This window comes from Pogoniulus pusillus, chromosome 22, assembly GCF_015220805.1.
Source record: "Pogoniulus pusillus isolate bPogPus1 chromosome 22, bPogPus1.pri, whole genome shotgun sequence".
In the NCBI taxonomy this organism is placed as follows: domain Eukaryota; kingdom Metazoa; phylum Chordata; class Aves; order Piciformes; family Lybiidae; genus Pogoniulus; species Pogoniulus pusillus.
In genome coordinates this window covers 4,859,977-4,879,272 of record NC_087285.1, presented here as the reverse complement: position 1 = coordinate 4,879,272, position 19,296 = coordinate 4,859,977, and the positions used below count along the sequence as shown (strand labels likewise).

General features: G+C 47.3%; 1 protein-coding gene across 5 annotated transcripts in view; it reads right to left on the bottom strand.

Annotated features, from left to right (window-relative positions):
• ACSL6 (acyl-CoA synthetase long chain family member 6) overlaps positions 1-19,296 on the bottom strand; it is a 75,745-nt gene that overhangs the window by 23,218 nt on the left and 33,231 nt on the right. For 2 of the 5 annotated variants that reach the window (XM_064161528.1, XM_064161530.1), the window contains exons 3-11: positions 19,123-19,237; positions 16,846-16,910; positions 16,397-16,498; positions 16,165-16,264; positions 14,798-14,976; positions 14,013-14,045; positions 12,654-12,705; positions 5,647-5,720; positions 994-1,071 (exon numbers count right to left, since the gene is read on the bottom strand). In XM_064161528.1, coding sequence (XP_064017598.1) covers positions 994-1,071; positions 5,647-5,720; positions 12,654-12,705; positions 14,013-14,045; positions 14,798-14,976; positions 16,165-16,264; positions 16,397-16,498; positions 16,846-16,910; positions 19,123-19,237 — 798 coding nt within the window. Of the gene's footprint in view, positions 1-993; positions 1,207-5,646; positions 5,721-12,653; positions 12,706-14,012; positions 14,046-14,797; positions 14,977-16,164; positions 16,265-16,396; positions 16,499-16,845; positions 16,911-19,122; positions 19,238-19,296 lie in introns of all 5 variants that reach the window. The other 3 variants (XM_064161527.1, XM_064161529.1, XM_064161531.1) reach the window with 3 other exon arrangements.

Genomic DNA, 19,296 nt, shown 5'->3' with positions numbered 1-19,296 from the left:
CCTGCTTTTGGAGCTCATGTAGAAGAAGGCATCCTGAGCAAAACAGCCACCATGCCAGGAGCTGAGCCTGCACCAGTGTGCTCACTTTTCCACTCCACGAGGAGTGGACTGAGAACATCAGCTCCTGTGGTGGGATCCACTGCCCAAAATAACTAAGCCAGTTGAAAATGCCTTAGAAGACACCAGAGTTTTTAACAGGGCAGATCTATTATTTCTGGCACAGATGTCACTGGGAAGTGAGAGGCTTGTATCTGGAGGCACATCTGCCTCAAAAACTATGCATTCAGCCCAAATCAACCCTCCCTGAGAAAGGACAAAGCTGCAGCTCGAAAGGACAAAGCTGCAGCTGAAAGGATTGAGCTGCAGCTCGAAAGGACAAAGCTGCAGCTGAAAGGACAAAGCTGCAGCTCGAAAGGACAAAGCTGCAGCTCGAAAGGACAAAGCTGCAGCTCGAAAGGACAAAGCTGCAGCTCGAAAGGACAAAGCTGCAGCTCAATCCAACCTTCACCTGTTGGATCGATTTGTTTTGAACCTTCTCAAGCCAGGAGGACTGAATGTGATTGCCTCTTCTGACTTCTCTTCTGACAAAAGGCTGAGGGACTTGGGGCTCTTTAGCCTGGAGAAGAGAGGCCAGGTTGGACAAAGCCTTGAGCAAGCTGGTCTAGTGCAAGGTGTCCCTGCCTATGGCAGGGGGGTTTGGACTAGATGATCTTGAAGGTCCCTTCTAACCCAAACTACTCTTTGAAGCTCAGAATCCTGGAATGGCTCTGGAGTCATGGCCATGACGCTGAGACCAGAGGCTGGGCTCTGGTGTTATGCAGGTGGCACTTCTGGACTACAAGCTGGTTTTTAGTGCTACAAGGTATTGCTGGCTGTTTTAGTATTTTATTCATTTTATGGGTTTGGCTTTGTTGTTTGGTTGTGTTTTCTATTTTCTGGCGTGGAAACAAGAAAAAGAAGAAAAGATTCTTTCCACTGCCACTAGGACCTTACCTGTACCATTCTCTCAAACATGTGTGCTAAAGGCAAATAGGAAATGTGTACATCCTCACAAGTAGGAGACCACTGACTCTGGAAGAAAACAGAAGGAGCCCCAGGAGGCCTCGTCAGTTCAGGCAGGTTTCTTACCTGTATAACTCTTTCAAACATGTGAGCCAGAGGCAGGAAGGAGATGAGCACATCGTCCTGTCTCGGAAAGATCACTTTCTGCAGGTGAAGGGCATGGGAGACAGAAAGGAAAGAAACACTGACAGGAAGACAACAAGAAAGTCATAAAACAATAAAAAAGAAAAATGGCACCAGAGGAGCAAAAGAGAGGCAGGGAGCAGCGGAGGAAGGGAAGCGTTAAAGCCACAGTGCCAATGAGAGCTCGGTTAGCAGGAGGAGTAGAGAGCACGGGATGGACACAGAGGGCAGCGGGGAGGGCTCTCCATGGCAGGAGGCATATCGTGTCCACACAGCTGGAAACGCAGGCTCATCCTGGCAGAGAACCCAACTGCTGTTCTCTGCTCTCTACCACGAGATGCTGAGGCCGTGGCTGGCACTCTTGGCTGGCTGAGGACCAGTAGGAGCCTCCAGCAAGGCTCTGCCAGGTTCTCCCACGTTGCAGAGAATCACAGTGTTACCAGAGGCAAAGCTAGAGATTGGTTTGCTTTGGTTATTTTCCTTTTCCTGTGATTAACCATCGATTTGAATCAGCATAGGTTGGGAAAATGAATGATGATTCTTTTTTTCAGCTGCAAAAGCTCATGATTTCTGTTAGTGTTCCTCCTAAGGCCAAGGGATTAAAATGGGATTCTCGAGGGCATTATCACTGCCCCATAGGCAAGTGCAAAAAACAACTTTGCTTAAGTTTTAATTCTGTCTGGCAGGCTGCAGTAAAGACCCTGAGAGCTTTGGCATACCCGTGCCCCAAAAGAAAATTTGTCCTTTCTACCTTCATTTCCAAGGGTGAAGCTTGCCATGATATTATGGATTGGATAACCTCAAAGCAGTTACCCACCAGCATCCACCAGGGCCAGTGCTTAGTGGAGAAAGGGCATAAAATCTATAAGCAGACAGAATTAGCTGTTTATAAATCATTATTATGTCCATTTTGCATCTCCATGGCTGGGACAGAGCTGTTAGGCTGGATGGAAGCACAGGGATGGTGTTCCTCAGGGAGTGTTTTACAGAAGTATAATAATAACAATAACAATAATAATTATTATTATTATCATTATTACTCCTATCATTATTCCATGGTCCATATTCTTATTGTTTCATATTATTATGTTTGTATTGTTTTTAATGTATATGATTGATGTTTATTATATTTTATATTATTTAACATTATTATTAATTTTATTAATATTTATTATTTATATATTATTATTATTTCCTTTCTTTTTTTGCTTATTTCTTTTTTTTCCTTATTTCTTATTCTATGACTGTGCAAATCATAGAATGGTTTAGGTTGGAAGGGACCTCAAAGATCATCCAGTTCCAACCCTCTGCCATAGGCAGGGACAGCTCCCACTAGAACAGATGGCTCAAGGCCTCATCCAGCCTGACCTTGAACACCTCCAGGGATGGAGCAGCCACAACCTTCCTGGGCAGCCTGTGCCAGTGTCTCACTATCCTATTTAAATATCCCCTCCCAATTATTACCTACTGAAATCAGACAGGATTGGCCACTCATGCTTTTTCAGCATCTCATTTCAGATGGATTTGAGTCTCAGCCTATTTTATTTTGGTTTGTTTCATTTTGGTTTGTTTAATCTGTGCAAATCCTGCTTGTCTATCCCCTCCCAACTATTACCTACTGAAATCAGACAGGACTGCCCACTCGTCCATTCTCAGCATCTCATTTCAGATGGATTTGAGTCTCAGCCTATTTTGTTTTAATCTGTGCAAGTCCTGCTTGTCTATCCCCTCCCAACTGTTACCTACTGAAATCAGACAGGACTGCCCACTCGTCCATTCTCAGCATCTCATTTCAGATGGATTCGAGTCTCAGCCTATTTTGTTTTATTTTGTTTCATTTTGGTTTGTTTTGATCTGTGCAAGTCCTGCTTGTCTATCCCCTCCCAACTATTACCTACTGAAATCAGACAGGACTGCCCACCCATGCATTTTCAGCATCTCATTTCAGATTGATTTGAGTCTCGGCCTATTTTGTTTTATTTTGTTTCATTTTGGTTTGTTTTAATCTGTGCAAGTCCTGCTTGTCTATCCCCTCCTAACTATTGCCTACTGAAATCAGACAGGACTGCCTACTCATTCATTTTCAGCATCTCATTTCAGATTGATTTGTGTCTCAGCCTATTTTGTTTTGATCTGTGCAAGTCCTGCTTGTCTATCCCCTCCCAACTATTACCTACTGAAATCAGACAGGATTGACCACTCAGGCATTTTCAGCATCTCATTTCAGATTGTTTTCTGTGTCAGCCTGAATGAGGCCATTAGAGCCTGCAAATCTATTTAGATATCATTTCAAAGTGGCCTCGTTTTCTGCCAGCACAGTAACGTCAAACCATCAGCATCACTAACTGTGCTGCCTTTTTTCTTTGTCTTAAGTGCCCAGACAACAAATAATTTGCTTTTAAATCAGCCCAAAATGATGACCTTGACTATTACTTCGGGCTTGGCACAGTTATCCAGTTAAATACAAAAAGGCAAACAGCTTCTTGGCATCTGAGAACAATAAATAATGGTAAATCTCTAGGCTCACATTAAAAAAAGGTCTATTTATAGACAGCACTGTGCCAGGCAAAGCTGGCACAAGGGTCTGCAAGCAACACCTTGACCATACCTGGCAGCTTTAGGTATTTTTATGGTGTTAATTTATACTACTTTTAAGTATTTTGCACTTTGCTTGATTTCCTTGCTGTGGTTGGATGCTGCCCTACTCATGTGGAGGAGCTATGGCTATCTACTCTCCCCCAGGCAGCACTCTGGTGCCTGAAGCTATTGGATTTACAACCACTTACACCAGCCTTACGTCTCAACCTGATACCTTTGAGATTCATCAGTGAGTCCCATGGCTGTCAGTGAACACTAAACCCATTCCTGAGGGCCAGCCCTGGAAGATGCCAAGTTCCCCTCAGCTCCCTCTAAATCAATTCTCTTCCAAAATAGCTGTCCCTGCCCTTTGAGGCTCAGGGCTAGCTACGCATCAGCTTTCATCCGTGCAGCTCCCTGCCCCTGCACCCAGTGAAGCCTGGGGGCTTGCTGCCATGAGCATTTCACCCTGCAGGGAGTCACCACCCTGCAGACACATGGCCACGTGAGTTCAGTGGGCTTCCTCACTGCATTTCATCCTGCACAGAGTCACTACCCTGCAGACACCTGGCCAGGTGAGTTCAGTGGGCTTCCTCACTGCATTTCATCCTGCACAAAGTCACTAGCCTGCAGACACTTGGCCAGGTGAGTTCAGTGGGCTTCCTCACTGCATTTCATCCTGCACAGAGTCACTACCCTGCAGACACCTGGCCAGGTGAGTTCAGTGGGCTTCCTCACTGCATTTCATCCTGCACAAAGTCACTAGCCTGCAGACACTTGGCCAGGTGAGTTCAGTGGGCTTCCTCACTGCATTTCATCCTGCACAGAGTCACTACCCTGCAGACACCTGGCCAGGTGAGTTCAGTGGGCTTCCTCACTGCATTTCATCCTGCACAAAGTCACTAGCCTGCAGACACTTGGCCAGGTGAGTTCAGTGGGCTTCCTCACTGCATTTCATCCTGCAAAGAGTCACTAGCCTGCAGACACTTGGCCAGGTGAGTTCACTAGGCTGCCTCACTGCACATGGCCAGCAGTGCTCTGGGAATCTCACAAGGATTAGGATAACAACACTGCAGTGTCCCCAGCACCAACGATAAATCAAGTAAGGAGTAGCAGGGAAGAAACTGTCCATCTTGTGTGCACATTGCTACTGGGTGGAAATCCCTGTTTACTCCAAATAAAAATGAAAAAGAACTAATTCTTTATCTTTGCCAGGTACAAGCTGCATAAAATCCTTAATATCTTGTGCTAAAGCAGTTCTGTTTCCTATATGCTATCTAAAAACCACACTGCATCAAACTTCTTATTCAGGTGCTTAGCCAGGGCTATCCTCTGCTGAAAATACAAGAGGAGATACGTTCTAATGTCAACTAAATGAACCATTCTGGTTAAATAGTCATATGTTCATATGAACATATATAGATACGTGTTTATTATATCTATACATACTTATCTATGCATAAACATGCTTGAAATGAAGAGAGCTTTCATATAAATGAAGATGTGGGCACAGTAGATCTCAAAGAGCACAACTGGACCCTCTGCTCTTTTTTTTATCCTCCCAGGCACCGTTTTCCTCTGTGCAGGGCTTATTTGCACTCCTAATTCTTCACAGGACAACCATTAATTGATTTACAGAAGTCTACATTGCTCCTCAGGAGCGCTTTGTGCCCTACAGAGCCAGGGAGCCAGTGCTGGGAAGGGTATTTAGTGCCCTCCCAGTGCTCTAAGCTCAGCCTCGCTGCCATTTCCATGGGTTTAACCCTCTGAACGAGAGAAATTTCACCTCTCATCGGCAAGAGCACATTTCCAGCCCATGCAGGCACATGGCTTCACTCGAACACACTCTGCACATGGCAACATTCTCTCCATCAGGGTATTCACCTCCGTCACTTTCAGGAAGCCTGAAAAATCAGCCACCACGTTCCCATGGGTCAGCATAGCACCTTTGGGGCTCCCTGCAAGGGAAGAAGAGGCACATTAAAAGATGAGCCAAGCAGGATTTCCAAAAGCTGAACAACCACCAAACCAAGAAATGGTTCAAACAGTGAGTTCTTTTGGGGAGACTTTTCAAACCTAGGTCGTTGTTGGAGTCATATCTGTGCAGAAACCAGCACCAAAAGCACTCAGTGCAGCACTCTGCTTGGAATAAAATGATGCTGGAAACATGAATGTTTCTGCTAGAGGCTCTGAACAACAGCTCCCACCAGAAGCAGCCCAACTGCTCACATGGAAGCAGCTTGGTGAGCAAGATCATCAGACCTGGTTAGTTGTTCCCAGGCTCTCTAGGCAGGATCTATTTCAACTAAAGCTTGTTCCCAGGCTCTCTAGGTAGGATCTGTTTTGACTGAAGCTTGTTCCCAGCCTCTCCAGGTAGGATCTGTTTTGACTAAAGCTTGTTCCCAGGCTCTCTAGGCAGGATCTATTTCAACTAAAGCTTGTTCCCAGCCTCTCCAGGTAGGATCTGTTTCGACTAAAGCTTGTTCCCAGCCTCTCCAGGTAGGATCTGTTTTGACTAAAGCTTGTTTCCAGCCTCTCTAGGTAGGATCTGTTTTGACTGAAGCTTTTTTCCAGCCAGATAGGACCTGTTTCAGACAGATTTTGACTAAAATTGTTCTTGAACACAATCCCTCTTTAGAAAAGTTGTTAAGCTCTTACTTAGCCACTGTGCTGGAGAACCTGAACCATGCAGAAAACAGACAATATATGGCAAAAATTCATCTACAAGATGACTATGAGAATGCAATTCAGATAAATCATTAATATTGGCAGCAGCAGAGCAGAAGTGTCCTGAAGACAAACCCATTAAGGAGCTGGCAAAGTCTCCATGTCCTGCCTTGTCCCCCTGCCAGGCACTGCACTAGCAGCATTTCATCCATCACCTGCTCGGGCAGCTCCACACCATCAATATTTACTCTTCCCTCCCTCTTTTCTGAGCTGGGAATCCCCCTTCACACCATAACACATCTTCTGCATTTCTCATCTGCTCACACACTAATATTTGGTGTTTGTGGAAGAGCAGGAGTGGACGTTGAAACGCATGAGCCAACACAAACCAGCGCTAAGAGCCCTGTTCAGCATGGGCATGTGGGACTCTGCATGTCCTCCTGTCACACCACTGTCCCTTTGCATCAGCCTCAAAGGGTTTATTTCTGAAAAGAAGGCACAGCTCAGCTCGAATTGGGATTACAGAGCCAACCTCTCTCTCTCCAGAGTGTTTTTAAGCAGATTGGTTTAATTCGATCCCACTGCTGCAGCGCAGTTCCTGCTATGCCGAGCGGAAGCAGATCAGAGGAGCTTTACCTGCAGGTAACCTGCGTAGGCACAGGGATGTCCCCAGGAGCTCTGCAATGCTCTTACAGGTGAGCAGAGACTCACAGAATGGTTTGAGAAGCATTTGAGATCATCAAGTTTGACCATTAACCCAACACTGCCAAGTCTGCCACTAACCCATATCCCTCAGCACCACATTTACACAGCTTTGAAAACCCTTCAAGGGGTAGGGACTTCACCACTGCTTTGGGCAGCCTGTGTCAGGGCTTGACAACCCTTTCAGGGAAGAAATTGTTCCTCACATTCAACCTCAACCTCCCTTGCTCCAACTTGTGGCTGCTTCCTCTTGTCCTGTCACTTGTTCTTTGGGAGAAGAGACCAACCCCTACCTAGCTCCAGCTTCCTTTCAGGAAGTTGTAGAGAGCCAGAAGGTGCCCCCTGAGCCTCATTTGCTCCTAGTTGAACAACCCCAGTTCCCTCAGCTGCTCCTCACTACACCTGTTCTCCAAACCCTTCACCAGCTTTGTTGGCCCCTCTCTGAACACACTCCTCTACCCATCCTGCTCAGACCATTAAACAAAGTCTCCAACAAAGCAGTAATTATTGCAAGTGTTTATTGCACTAAAGCAATTCCAAACACAATGTGTTGTGCTTCCAAGAGCCTTGCAGTGACTCAGATCCAAAATTCTGTGCTCCAAAGGCTTTGCAGTGATTCAGACCCAAAATTCAGTGTTCCAAAGCCTTTGCCAGTGATTCAGACTCAAGATTTGGTGTTCCAAAGGCTTTGCAGTGATTCAGACTCAAGATTTGGTGTTCCAAAGGCTTTGCAGTGATACAGACCCAAAATTCTGCGTTCCAAAGGCTTTGCAGTGATTCAGACTCAAGATTTGGTGTTCGAAAGGCTTTGCAGTGATACAGACCCAAAATTCTATGTTCCAAAGGCTTTGCAGTGATTCAGACTCAAGATTTGGTGTTCCAAAGACTTTGCAGTGATACAGACCCAAAATTCTGTGTTCCAAAGGCTTTGCAGTGATTCAGACTCAAGATTTGGTGTTCCAAAGACTTTGCAGTGATACAGACCCAAAATTCTGTGTTCCAAAGGCTTTGCAGTGATTCAGACTCAATATTTGGTGTTCCAAAGGCTTTGCAGTGATTCAGACCCAAAATTCTGTGTTCCAAAGGCTTTGCAGTGATTCAGACTCAAGATTTGGTGTTCCAAAGGCTTTGCAGTGATTCAGACCCAAAATTCAGTGTTCCAAAGGCCTTGCAGTGATTCGGACCCAAAATTCAGTGTTCCAAAGGCTTTGCAGTGATTCAGACCCAAAATTCAGTGTTCCAAAGGCCTTGCAGTGATTCGGACCCAAAATTCAGTGTTCCAAAGGCTTTGCTGTGATTCAGACCCAAAATTCGGTGTTCCAAAGGCTTTGCAGTGATTCAGACCCAAAATTTGGTGTTCCAAAGGCTTTGCTGTGATTCAGACCCAAAATTCAGTGTTCCAAAGGCCTTGCAGTGATTCGGACCCAAAATTCAGTGTTCCAAAGGCTTTGCAGTGATTCAGACCCAAAATTCAGTGTTCCAAAGGCCTTGCAGTGATTCGGACCCAAAATTCAGTGTTCCAAAGGCTTTGCTGTGATTCAGACCCAAAATTCGGTGTTCCAAAGGCTTTGCAGTGATTCAGACCCAAAATTTGGTGTTCCAAAGGCTTTGCTGTGATTCAGACCCAAAATTCAGTGTTCCAAAGGCTTTGCAGTGATTCAGACTCAAAATTTGGTGTTCCAAAGGCCTTGCAGTGATTCAGTCCCAACCACTTGCAGATGAACACAGTGCACAGGGTGTTGTTTTGCTCTCATGTTCATCCTCCTCCAATGCTGAGAGGTGAAGCTGGAGCTGGCAGCTTCCCAGCCACACTGCTCCTGTCCCTGGCAGGAGCTATCTCAGCCAGGCAGGGTTTGCTCCAAGGTTCTTATTTTCACAGCTGGATGCCCAAGAGGATCCAGACCTCCAGAGAACTTCATGAACCAACATCAGGTGTAAGAGCAAACCCAGCAATGCCTGTGTTGTTTTAGCTGTCCAGCCAAATCCCTGTGCTCAGCCCTTGGAGTCCTAACAATCAGCTGCACTCCTGCAGCCTTGCACAGGTTTCTTTATGTCAGCAGCCCGCAGGTCACACCCTGGTGGAGGAGAGGACATACCTGCTTGCTTTGGAGATTCAAACCTGCACTCTCCTGCCATGCCAGCAGCAGATCTGCCTCCTGCACCTTAGCACAGATTTCTTTTTGTTTGGATGATTTCTCAGGTGCTTTCAGCCCTCAGACTTGTTTACTTACTCCACCTCTGACCTTAAAGGCATATTCTATGTCTCTGCTCAAATTGTCATGATGTACTTGGAAGTGGAGGGGACCATCCTGGCTCTCCTTCTTCCATGTCCCACCAGCAATCCCAGAGAGGCTGCAGTATTGATGGTGTCAGAGCAGAGCAGTGGTCTTAGAGCCAGGAGAGCCTTCATCAGGAGAAGCCCAGAAGCAGCCAGACTGCCCACAGGAGAGCTGCATCTTTTTGGGCTGGGGGATAAACTTGCACCTTCTTTAGTTCTGTTTTAAGAGTGAGCCCAGCAAAACAGGTGCCACTTGCTAGAAGCCCCTTCCCAGAACTGCCACTTTGAGAGAAACAGGTTACAGAGTCCCAGCATGGTGGGGGTTGGAAGGCACCTCTAGAGATCATCTAGCTCAACCCACCCAGAGCAAGTTGCCCAGGATCACAAGGTCCATTTGGAGGGAGGAGACTCCACAACGTCTCTGGGCAGCCTGCTCCAGGGCTCCAGCACCCTCACACCAGAGAAGTTTCTCCTCTTCTTCAGATAGAATCTCCTGGGTTCTGTGCCCACTGCCCCTTGTCCTGTCCCTTTAGTTATTGCTGAGCATTGATCAGACCCCCTCTAGGGCTGCTCTTCTGCAGGCTCTCAGCCTTTACTCCTCAGAGGTGCTCCAGGTCCCTCAGTATCTTCACAGCCTCCAGTGTAGTCTCTCCAGAAGTTCCCTCTTGAACTGGGGAGCCCAGAACTGGACATCTTGGCAGGCTGGCAGTTCCTTTAAAACAAACAAAAAAGCAATGCCAGATGTGAACACACTGCCCTCCTGTTTGAATTTCCTCACACCTCTTGTGAGTGTCCCTTTAGGAACATGGGTGCACTGTGGTCCCAGTCAGTTCATAGCCTGGATATGGCAGTTTGTCTTATCCTTGTGCCAGGCTGTTTTGATGGTTTTCACAAGCAGCAGAAGAACATTTCCCACATCACTAAATGAGTCTTTCAAGCAGCAGCTCCAGCACCAGCTCAGTGGTGAGATCCATTATAGGGTACGAGTTCTTCCCACCTCCTGGCAGCCAGGGACATGTACTGGCAGGCTGTGAGAAACCACTGGGAAGCAATTGTTATCCAACTGGTTACAGGTGGATCCTTGAGGAAATGCCAGTTTGCTTCTCTGGAGTAATTGTATCCTGATGGTCTGGGGACATCTGTGTGCTTCTGGCTTGTTTCTGAGCACTGATGAAACCAACAATAGAAGTTGGTCTTGTGGCCCGAGCTGAGCAACCTCAGGCTCTCCCTTCTCCCTGGGCAGGCATTTGGACACCTGTTCCTATCAAAGAAAAGCACACATCAAAGTTCACTTCTGGGATGTTTGGGTTTTTGTTTTCACTACCAACAGCTAAAATAGTTTCCAATTCTACAATTTCGAGGTTACAGATTTTAACAGATGAAGTTAGTTTCCCACCACACAAAAACATTCAGAGCCCTTCACAACTGAGAGAGCCTCTGAGAACCTATCTGCTGGAAGGAAGTTCTGATGGTCACTAGAAATATCCTGATGTGGGCTGCAGAGCAAGTCAAAGCCTTGATGCCAAAACACAACGTGGAAAACCACATGAGAGTGTTGGTGGAAAAGCCATAGGCAGGGACATCAATATAGGATTGTGTATCATTATATTGTACATCAATATATTGCATATCAATATGGGATTGTATATCAATACACTGCACATCAGTGTGTGATTGTATATCAATATGTGATTGTATATCAATATGTGATTGTATATCAATATGTGATTGTATATCAATATATTGTACATCAATATGTGATTGTATATCAATACACTGCACATCAATATGTGATTGTATATCAATACACTGCACATCAATATGTGATTGTATATCAATACACTGCACATCAATATGTGATTGTATATCAATATGTGATTGTGTATCAATATGTGATTGTGTATCAATATGTGATTGTGTATCAATATATTGTACATCAATATGTGATTGTGTATCAATATGTGATTGTGTATCAATATATTGTACATCAATATGTGATTGTGTATCAATATGTGATTGTGTATCAATATATTGTACATCAATATGTGATTGTATATCAATATGTGATTGTGTATCAATATATTGTACATCAATATGTGATTGTATATCAATATGTGATTGTGTATCAATATATTGTACATCAATATGTGATTGTATATCAATATGTGATTGTGTATCAATATATTGTACATCAATATGTGATTGTATATCAATATGTGATTGTGTATCAATATATTGTACATCAATATGTGATTGTATATCAATATGTGATTGTATATCAATATATTGTACATCAATATGTGATTGTATATCAGTATATTGTAGATCAATATGTGACTGTATATGGATTTTTGATGGTTAAGAACATTGACTCCATTGTGAGTTTGTACTTGGCACTAATAAGGCAGTTGCTCACCTGATCTGCAGTGCAGGTCTTCTCCAGGAGGTGGAAGATGAAGATATCCCCTCATCCTCAGCCTAACCTTCAGGCTTTGTGCTCTCCTTGCCGAGCAGCACAAGCAAATCTCTTCTTGGAGGGCATCTTCTCCTTGCCTACATGAGTGGAGGCCAAATGGAGGATGCTTGGGGGTAGGAATGAGCATTAAGCAATCCTGAGGGCATAGGTGAAGCTGGGAGAGTTCCTCCCTGGAGCATGGTCCTTCCCTGAATACCCTTTTGATAGATGTTACGGAGGTCAGGTGCTCAGAGTAGGAAATTCCTTCCACAGTCTAGAGAGAGGAGAAAGCACTGCATCTGCTAAAAGCAGGCAGGGAAGTGCTGCTGCTCCTCTCCAAGGCAAAAGAAGACAGGGGCATGCCAGTACTGGCAGCTAGGGTGCCCCAGAGCCCGCCTGAGGAGATGAGGAACACATGAGCAAGCTGGGGCAATGCTGCAGAGCAGAGTTGCTGAGGGCACTGGTGGGGGCTGGGACCACTCCTGTGGTTAGGATACAGCAAGTGGAAAGCTGCAGAGCCACATCTGCTAAGATAAACACCAACCCATCCAGTGCTTCACAACCACACTGCAAAATGGGAAGCAGACACGTGGGCAAACTTCCAAACCACTTGGAAAATCATCCTGCCAAAATGTGTGTCAGGAAATAAATCCATCAGTCTTTTTAATTCCCAGTGTGTATGCAGAGAGACTCTTGGATAGCACTGCCACAGCAGCGAGTTTGCACATATTGGGATGGGATTAACAATTCAGATGATCATCTAGTCAAGAACAAAATGCCTCTTTTTACCTGTAGTGCCACTAGTGAAACAAACAATGGATAGATCTTCAGGTCGGGGAGGCTGGAAGCACACAAGGAGAAGAAGAAAACCCCATCAGTCAGTTGCAGAAGGCTCAGTGGCAGGCTGATGGCATCCTAGAAACTTAAGGGTCGAGTTAATTGTTTCAGCTGCACTGTAAAAACCTTTCACTCCCCTTGGCAAGTATTAAAACCCACCCAAAGCCTCTTTTGATCAGGTTTCTGCAGTTGATGGAAGTTCTATTCCTGCCCTGTGTTTTGCTCCAGCTGCGTGAAGGATGTGCCTGAGAAGACTTGGGTGGAACATCTTGCAGTTCATGTTTCAAAGCCACCACCTGTACCTGTAGGTGTGTGGGGGAAGCTTGAGACAATGTACTGATTTCCAGATAAATTCTGGAAAGCTGTGGTTCTTCACACCAGGGGACTGCTTTCTGAAGCTGCTGGTTGCTCCCATTCTCAGCACCACTGCCTGTGTGGGCTCCTCCTTTGGATCACAAATAAATAAATACATAAGGAGCCCAAAAATCAGAAGCTGCTTTTGCATGAGTGTGAGCAGCCAGTGGAAAAAAAAACCACCTCAGTGCCATTTTCCCTGATATATCCCAGGGAAATGCTGCTAGGTCCTGTTTCTGATCTACCAAAAACCCACCAGGAAGCCAAGGATGAAAACACATCCTCCCAGTGCTGCCTGGAATCGAGTGTCTTAACAGCAACATTTAATTTGAGTGTCTTAACAGTGACATTTAATTAATGTCCCATTAACATGCTCAGCAAGGATGAAGCATCTCAGTCAAGGAGTCCCAAGTGCAGAGGATGAACCAAATGGACATCTCCAGTGGATGGTAACCCACAGACCCTGGGCCCCTCCACTCTTTCTCTATTGGAGAGGGTCCTGGAGTCATAGAGTGGGTTGGATTGAAAGAGACCTTTAAAGGTCATCTAGTTCATACCCCCTGCAGTCAGCAGGGACATCTGCAACTAGAGCAGGTTGCTCACAGCCACAAACAACCTGACCCGAAATGGGTCCAGAAAAGGGGCATCTCCCACCCTTCTGGGCAACCTGGGCCAGGGTCTCACCATCTCCAGTGGAAAATAATGTTTTCCTTCTCTCCAGTCTGAATTTCCATCCTTCAGTTCAAACCATCACCCCTCCAACTGGTCATGAGGCACTGACCCTCAAGACATGCATGCTTCCAGGGGTTGGAATGAATGATCTCCAGAGGTCCCTCCCCACCCCTACCATGCTGATTCCTTCTGCCCAGAGCAAACCCTTCTCTCTGTGCTCGGTGGAAGAGATGTGACAGAGCCAGCTGCAGTCAGCAGCGGGGGAAGCAGCTTCCCGACACTCACCACAGGCACGTGTCGACTCTCACGGCCACAGTCCTGAAAGAGATTGAAGTAGCAAAACTGACTTCCATTTTCATTCCTGGGCTGTAACTCACTTGTTAATAGTCTGCAAGCTATGAAGGGAGAGCATGAGCTAGAGCAGAGCAATGTGTGGCTAACACTCAGGTCATCTTCCGTAGCCAAACGTTCCTGCATTCACTGCAGTGCCATCCTCGGGTTGGCTAAGCTGGATCCAGGCTGTTGCTTAGAAGTGTAAGGCTGTAGGCTTCCATGTGGGAGGGCAGTGTCTCAAACAGCAACCTCCCTTCTCAGGCTTGATGAGCAGCTGATGTCTGATCTGAGCAGGAAGGTTTGAAATGTTGGCTCACAACAAGGAGTGACAGCACTGATCTGCACTGAGCCGCACATCAACATCAGCAGCCATGAGCTGCTCTTTCCTGCTCTCCAGACACTGAGCCTGCCACTGCATTCACAAGTCCCTGTCTCTTTTACTGGCTCTTAGAATCAACCAGGTTGGAAGAGAGCTCCAAGCTCATCCAGCCCAACCTAGCACTCAGCCCTGTCCAATCAACTAGACCATGGCACTAAGTGCCCCATTCAGGCTTGGCTTCAACACATCCCTGGACAGCTCATTCCAATGCCAATCACTCTCTCTGACAACAGCTTCCTCCTAACATCCAGCCTAGACCTGCCCTGGCACAACTTGAGACTGTCCCCCCTTGTTCTGTTGCTGCTTGCCTTCACAGAAACCACAAGAGATAGTAAACAAAGAGAGGGAGCAAACTTACCTCCACCTCCTGCATGGTCTGGATGCGCACCCCACACCTCCTTCCTCTCTCGGTCAGCTCCTTCTCAAAGGGGTCCATCAGGATGATGGAGCTCAGACCTGGTGTTTCCCTCCTCTCCACGTGCTCCAGGAGTATTCTGGCTTTTTCAGGTTTGTCACAAATGACTGTGGAAATGTCAGCTGGAAGGCAAGCAGCCAAATGAGCTGTCTGTGGTCAGTGCTTTTTTAAATGCAAGCCTGGCTGCTGGCTTGCAGCTGCCTCTGTATCAGTTCTGATATCCCAGGCAAAACATCATAAATCCTGGGATGTGACATTTCTTTCCCTTAGAAAACCAGTGCTGTTTGAGCTAACCTAAAACCACCCCAAAGCTGTAGCTGAGGACTAGAATGAATTCTGGGATCCAGTTCAAAAGACTCAAATTTCTCACCAAGTGGGCTAAAAATTCCAGGAGGCAAAACACGAAGCGGCACAGGAGTGGGTGGCTGTGGAGTAATTCCCACAGCCAGAGCAGCCCCATCCATGGCTTTGCACAACCAGGCACGTGGGAAATGCAGCAGAAGCAGCCCTGACCCAGCATAGGGACTCACAGCTCCTCACAAGCCTTGACTTGGAGACACCCAGTGACTAAACCCACCCATCTTTGGGGAGGCAGAAGAAAATCATGGAGTAGAATCACAGAATGGTTTAGGTTAGAAGGGACCTCAAGGATCATCCAGTTCCAACCCTCTGCCATAGGCAGGGACACCTCCCACTAGAGCAAGTTGCTCAAGGCCTCATCCAACCTGGCCTTGATCACCTCCAGGGAGGTTGTGGAGCACAGAAGCACAGAATGTGATCTTTGATCACGTTCAGTGCTTCTGTGCTCCACAACCTCCCTGGGCAACCTGTGCCAGGGTCTCACCACCCTCACTGCCAAGAACTTCTTCCTAACATCCAGTTTGAATCTCCCTTCTGCCAGTTTAAACCCATTCCCCCTTGTCCTGTCATTACAAGACCTTGTCAATAATCCCTCCCCTGCCTTCCTGTAGCCCACTTCAGATACTGGAAGGCCACTATAAGGTCTTCTCAAAGCCTTCTCTTCTCCAGGCTGCAGAGCCCCGACTCTTGTAGCCTGTCCTCATAGCAGAGCTGCTGCAGCCCTCTGAGCATCTTCGTGCCTCTCCTCTGGACTCGCTCTAACAGTTTGATGTCCTTCTTGTGTTTGGTGCTCCAGAACTGCACACAGTACTCCATGTGGGAGTGGAAGGAACCATTCTGAGCAACCAAACTGGTTTCAGAGCAGATCACATGAGTGGCTGGACTTGATGATCTCAAAGGTCCCTTCCAACCTCAACAGTTCTCTGGTTCTATGTCACCGTTGCTTGTACCTGTGTTGATGATGTAGCGAATGGCTCCGGGACCTAAGGTGTCATAGAGGGGAACCACCACCATGGAGTAGGTGTAGCAAGCCAGCTCAGAAATGATCCACTGCAGGAGGACATCAAAGCATGAATGTGAGAAGGGGGCCATGGCAGCCAGGTTTAGCACACTTGAGAGTAAGCTTCAAGTCTAAAGCAAGCTCACAAGTCGGGGGACATCAAGTAGAGCTTCAGATCTCACCTCTGGGCGGTTCTGAGCAAAGACCCCAATGAACTGCTTTGTGGAAGGCTTGCAGCCCTGCTGAAGAAGGCCTGAACCCAGAGCTTCTGCTCTTTCAGCCACCTGAAATTTGGAGAGCAACAAGATACAGGAAAAAGAGGAATGTAAGCAATAACAAACTAAGTAAAACTTTCAAAGGCTCTAGAATTTGCTGTCTAAAGGTCAAATGTTTACATTATCATCAGCCACCAATAGCTGACCACTGTTTGGCAGTGCCCCATGGCTTTGAAGCATTGATGGCATTGAGCTGCCCCCCCCAAAGCCAACACACTGCAGTGTGCTCAACCAGAGGAACTTGGAGCCCTTGCATGGCATGGTCGCTTCACCCTGGTCTAATGTGTGTGTAACCAGTGGGTTCTTCTGCTGGGCAAGGTGAGAGCACTCTGGGGGGGTGATATTTTCCAGCTCACCTCCTTGTAGGACAGCCACTGGTAGGGCTGCTTGGGCTTCCTGAACCCCAGGCAGGGACCATTCTCTGGAAGACACAAGCGGAGATGATGGAGTTGGCAGGGGTTAACTTGCTGTGGGGATGCAGCACAGCCCTCCAAGAGTGAATCCACTGTTATCAAGATTGGTTCTTGCTTCTGGGACAGAGCTCACAGCAAGGCTGATCCCATCGAGTACCTGAGTGCAACTAATGGAAGATGGGCTGCTGGGGTCTCCCAGATGGCTGCCTCAACCTCCTCTCAGAGCTGCAGAGGGGGCAGCAGCAGTTTGCCCCCAGACAGCCTCGTTAAAAGACATTTCTTCAAAGGTGGAGTGAGCATTAGTGTCTGGTGAGGGCTTTCATCCCAACACCAGCTCCCACTGCTCTCCCTGCCTGTTGATTTAAACTCTTCAAAGTGAAAAGTGCTATTTTTGGCACAGCCTGCTCTGGAAGGGGGGAAGACAACACACAGTGCTTGATGACAGGAGGAATGTTTGAGAAGTGTAATTAATTTGCTGACTGTACTTACCTGCACAAGCTCCATCTCCCTCCTGACTTAGTGATTCATCTCCACCCTGTGGTGTGAAATATTTGCAATTCCAGGGAGGCTTCTGGAGGTAGCAAAAAATAATCTGACTATGAAAGTGGTGTGTTGAGTAAGGCAGCAAATCGTGAGCAGCCAGCACAGAAATAGTTATGGCAGAGCAGGGAAGAGTCACTGTGACTTTTTGGAGTGGGAGATGCCATCTCACAGGTGTGTGAGAGCTCTCTATAATGGTATCATCCATCCTGGGGTAAGGAGGATGGACTGATAGACCACACTCAGCTTTCCTAAGATGGTTTGTCACAGTCCTTCACCCAGCCACACTGTGGAATAAAAGGTAAAGCATTCTGGAGAGAAAGAAATGAAAGGAACAAAGGGAATAAAGGAAGAGTGGTCAGGGGCTGGAACAGGCTGCCCAGGGAGGTGGTGGAGATAACACTTCTGGAGGTGTTCAGGTGACTTGCAGACATGGCACCTGAGGATGTGGCTTAATCATAGAATGATTTGGGTTGGAAGGGACCTTGAAGACCATCTAGTTCCAACCCCCATGCAGGGACACCTTCCACTAGCCCAGGTTGCTCAAGGCCTCATCCAATCTGGCCTTGAACACTTCCAGGGAGGAGATATCCACAACTTCTTGGGCAGCCTGTTCCAGTGTCTCACCACCCTCACTGGAAAGAATTTCTTCCAAGACTCCAGTCTCAATCTCCCCTCTTCCAGCTTCAATCCATCCTCTCTTGTCCTATCACTACAAGCCCTTGCAAAAAGTCCCTCTCCAGCTCTCCCGTAGCCCCCTTCAGATACTGGAAGGTTGCTCTAAGGTCTCCCTGGAGCCTTCTCTCCCCAGACTGAACAGCCCCAACTCTCTCAGCCTGTCCCTATAGGGAGGTGCTCCCACCTTCTGCTCGTCTTCATGGTCTCCTCTGGCCCCAGATCTTAGAGGTCTTTTGCAACTGAAAGACTCCTCTGCTGTTAGGTAAGCTGGAGGAGCGACTGGTGAAGAGGCAGCAGAACAAGCCTCAGCATCTGCAGCAGCAGAGGAGCTCGCTTGGGTTCCGTGCCCAGATCAGCCCCATTTAATGGATTCATAAATGTGCTGGAGATGAATAAGGGCTGATGAGCTCTGCTGAGGCTGCAGGAGTCAGGCTGTTAGCTGTCTGCCAGCGGCAGCAGAAAGATCTCGTGGCACCAAGAGGCTGCACGGGAATATTCAGTAGTAACGCACGTGGCAGATCATCACCTTAATTATGACCCACCCCTGCCCCCCTCCAAAGGCAGCACCCACACCACCGTGGGCAGTGCAGGCTGCAGCACCTGCCCTGCTCCTCACTGGGCCTTCTCCTTCCTCAGCCCCCCACCCCTTGGACCTCCCACTCACTTGATCTCCCACTTTCCTGGCCTCTGCCCTTCAGCACTCCCACCCTCTGGACCTTCATGTCTGGGTTTCCCTTCACTTTGCTTCCCTCCATGCTTTGGGCTGCCCATTCTCTAAGATCTCCACTTGCTGAGCCTCCCACTCCCTTTTGGGGCCCTTTTTAGTCTGAGTCCAAATGGATCTCTACACCATTTGGGCCTCCCACCCTTTGATGGTGCCTACACTCTTCCAGCCTCTACCCTCTCTGAGCTTCCCTAAGCTTTTAAGGCTCCCATACTCTCTCAGTCTCTATGTCATGTGGTCCTCTCCACCTCTCTCTGCATCTCCTCCCAGGCTCTCACCAGAGATGCTGAATCCCCTCCTGAAGACCTCGTACATGGTCCTGGCGTCATCATAGTAGTGTGTCAGCAGCTGTGGGCTGTCCCCGATCACCGACCGGCGTGCTCCAGCCAGACCCTGTGGGACACAGAACCACAACCACAGCATGGGTTGGCTTGGGAGCAACCTTAAAAGTC